The 3389-nt window shown below is 41.9% G+C and overlaps 1 protein-coding gene across 3 annotated transcripts; it reads left to right on the top strand.

Annotated features, from left to right (window-relative positions):
* Positions 1-2745, top strand: LOC115687295 (B3 domain-containing transcription factor VRN1-like). 3 transcript variants are annotated; one of them, XM_056307650.1, is made up of 5 exons: positions 364-750; positions 839-925; positions 1343-1766; positions 1917-2080; positions 2298-2745. In XM_056307650.1, the coding sequence occupies exons 2-5, from the start codon at positions 923-925 to the stop codon at positions 2547-2549; spliced, it is 843 nt and encodes a 280-aa protein (XP_056163625.1). In that variant the 5' UTR covers positions 364-750; positions 839-922; the 3' UTR covers positions 2550-2745. The 3 variants fall into 3 exon arrangements, with proteins under 3 accessions (XP_056163627.1, XP_056163626.1, XP_056163625.1); XM_056307652.1 differs by lacking the exons at positions 364-750; positions 839-925 and adding an exon at positions 1-269; XM_056307651.1 differs by having other exon boundaries at positions 359-925; positions 2346-2745.
* The last annotated feature ends 644 nt before the right edge of the window (positions 2746-3389 follow it).

The following is a 3389-nucleotide window of genomic DNA, read 5'->3' as shown; positions in this document are numbered from 1 at the left end:
CAAGTAAAATTGGTCCGGTTGAACGGCCCTAGGACAAACTGCTCCAACGCGACGGTTTGGTTGCTCTGACCGATTAAAACGCTAATAACCTGCTTAGCGGTGGACGACACGACTCCTTAAGCAGGAGAGACAAAGGCGAATTCATGGCCTTGAAAGGAGCTTCTTTCACAAGGATGACTTCGCGTCGTCCGTAGGGTTTTGAACCGCTCGAGTCTCCTCATTTTTTCAAGATCATACTCTCCTCCGATACCCTTCCGAGCGGAAAGCTTGTGAGCAAGCCCTCTCTCTCTCTCTCTCTCTCTCTTCCCCAGTGATTCTTGATTTTCGTTTTTTATTCTTCTTTGCCCACCAGCCGCCTGATTTGTTTCTTGATCGTGGATGGTCCTCCTTTCTGGCTAATTGTGTGACTGAGTTAACAGTTGTATGTGACCAAGTGAGCAAAAGACATCCATGCAAGGTGTTTCACTTGCAGGGAAATTGTTCTGTTCTTCAGTGTCCAGTCTCTGGACCAGTCCTTGGCTTGAAACCCGCATGACTTTGACCCATTAGAATATGTTCCTGGATTTTTTTCTTTTTCCTAATTGTGTTGAATTTGGTTCAGGAGATGACATTAGTTTACCAGAACCAATGTTCAACTGAGGAGAATTTTCTTGTGAAGGCAAATAGAATTCATGCTATGGCGAATCGTATGCTGAAGCTTCTTCTATTGTGATTGTGAATTTGAGCAAAATGTAGGGCCGGAATATGGAGGTATATCAGTGTCTCTTTGTAATTCATTTACCCCCTTAGAATAATACCGGTATCCAAGCCTTTCGCGTGACTAATTCCCTGGATGCAGGCAACCAAATTCACTCTAATTGGGTGATGTAGGTACTTCTTATCACAATCTAGTTCCCTTGAGTCACACTGAGAATTACTGAACATGGTAATTGCATTCGCATGTCTGATTCAAAAAGTTGCTGATGGAGTTGCAGATTTTTTTGCGGGGGGCCTGAAAAGAATTTGTAAAACTTACTTGTTCACTATCTGAATCCCAAAATTTCTTGTGAGAATGTTAACAAAGGTTCTTCAGTGGTTCACTATTTTATGGACTCGCTTGGTGGCAATTCCTTATTTTCGAAGTGTTTTGAGGAAATGAGGAGTTTCCATTATGTTGTTATGGGAATACCGAGCCTCAGATTATTTCTTGCCTTTCATTATGTATTACAGAGGTATGTGCGCGTGCCTCTCACTATGAAATGGAGTCTACTTGCTCTGGACAAGAACCTAAATATCATAAATTTAAGCGAAAAAATGATTTAACTATTTTATTGAATCTTCTTTTCTTTCTTTTTCTTAATAGGAGATACCAAAGAGATTTCTGCAGAGACATGGTCGTAACCTCCCTGACTCAGTGTATCTCAAGGTTCCGAGCAGTACAACAGTTTGGCCAGTGGAGTTGGAGTGGAGTGATGGAATGGCTCGGCTTGCCCAAGGTTGGCAGAAGTTCACAGACTATTACTCCATCGATTTTGGCCAAGTCCTAGTTTTCAGATACGAACCGAGCTCGGTCTTCCATGTCGTGATCTTTGACACGAGTGCTTCAGAGATTGAATATCCTACCGGTCCTGTGATCATGGGCAAATCAGAACCGGAATGTGAACTTCCTCTGCTCAAGAAGGAAGAAACTGATGATATCTCAGCCAAAATCTTGGAGGATTGTCGGCCTAGCCCAAATATTAGGAAAAAATCAAAGTCAGCATTGGCTTCTCGAAAGGTGAACTCTGGTACGGGTAGTGAAGATGATGATTATTCCTATGAACACCAATTTCCTAGTAACATTTGAGTCAGTTCATTGGCTCATATCCTTTCGGAATTTTATCATCTAATTTTGGATTTTAAGATGAAATATTTTTCTTTTTATAAACTATGTACAGGCATGATCAGAAAGTCTGCAAGCAGAGCAAGCCCTGCTACGCCGGTTGCTCGTAGATGTAATGTGCCATGTCCTGCTGCTCTTGAAATGGCGCGAGACTTCAAATCGAAGCATCCTACGTTCATACTCGTGGTGTACCCTAGTTATATTAAAAATTCCACTGTGGTGAGATTCTCAGTGACCTAGTTTCATCATTGGCATCTCCGGAACTTTAAGACGGCATCGTTTCCTTAGTTCATGAAAACCTTGGAGAGTACATGTTTTGGGTTATTATTTTTCCTTATCCTCCTACTTAGAATGTTTATGCCTTGACATGATTCATGACACCGATTTATTTTGAGAAGGGTAATATCGAATGTCAATTTATAAAACATTTATGCAGAGTGTACCGGCCGAATTTATGCGGACTCATATCAAGAGAAGTGTGCAGGTCGTGACACTTAAGCACGAGAAGTATTCGTGGCCGGTGAAGTTAACCAAGTTTCCGAGAGACCATGGAAAGTTATCTCAAGGTTGGTCTGCATTTGCAAGGGCAACTTCTCTGTGCGAAGGAGACGTCTGCGTGTTCGAACTGACTAAGCAGAGTCCCGCTGTGCTCTTAGTCTCAATATTCAGGAGTTCTGATTACACTTAGGAGTAGTTTATTGCCACCGTTATGCTTGGCATCATTTTGGAGAAGGGTATCAGTAGTGTTATCAGCTAGACATACAATGTTACCAAGGTTTTTTTTTTGTTGTCCTTTTGACGACCGATGGATCTGTAAATTGAAATGTCTTAAGAACTGTGCTTTCGCGATGGCGAATGAAGGTGATTGTAACAATTTCTAGTTACTCTTATTTGCTTTAGTTGTTTCTTGTTGTTCTCTTTCTAAGTTTTGATCATAGTTTAATTACAAAAACACAATTATAATGCTTTAGGGATACAACCCTCATATCATATAAGACCGTGTATTGAAAGTTATAAGATTTTCCCAATTCATCACATAACAAATGCGGGAAAAGTGCCAAAAAAGACATAAACCTTTTGCATTAGTGCCAATTTAGTCCTAAACCTTTTTTTGGTGTCAATTCAGTCATAAACCTTTTGCATTAGTGCCAATTTAGTCCTAAACCTTTTTTTGGTGCCAATTCAGTTATAAACCTTTTAAATTGGTGTCAATTCAGTCCTAAACTTTTTATTTTTGTGTCAATTTAGTCCTTCCGGCCAATTTTGATCAGAATTTGCCGATGTGGACGCCTGCCAGCCGGCGGCCAGTCACCGGTGCCGACGTGGACAACTTTAATAATATTTTAATATTTATTTTTTTTCCTTTTTTCTTTTTTCACTTTTTTTTTGTCCCTCCCTCCTTCCTCTGGCCGGTCCGGCGATCGGCCAGAGGCCAGAGGCCGGCGAGGGCGTGCCTCGCCTTGGTCGGGTGAGGCTCGAGCCCTCGCCGGAGGCCGCGGCGAGGGCGAGCCTCACCCAGCGATCTCGC

Source organism: Syzygium oleosum, unplaced genomic scaffold (assembly GCF_021117445.2).
Source record: "Syzygium oleosum isolate NSW1041296 unplaced genomic scaffold, Sole_v2.1 Sole_v2.57, whole genome shotgun sequence".
Lineage (NCBI taxonomy): Eukaryota > Viridiplantae > Streptophyta > Magnoliopsida > Myrtales > Myrtaceae > Syzygium > Syzygium oleosum.
Note: the sequence above shows the minus strand (reverse complement) of the source record. Positions and strands in the feature narration are given on the sequence as shown.

Excerpts from the sequence above, each read along its gene's own strand:
- LOC115687295 (XM_056307650.1), top strand. Across the intron at positions 1,767-1,916 it reads TTCTCGAAAGGTGAACTCTG|GCATGATCAGAAAGTCTGCA; the intron begins GTACGGGTAGTG and ends AACTATGTACAG. Across the intron at positions 2,081-2,297 it reads ATATTAAAAATTCCACTGTG|AGTGTACCGGCCGAATTTAT; the intron begins GTGAGATTCTCA and ends ACATTTATGCAG.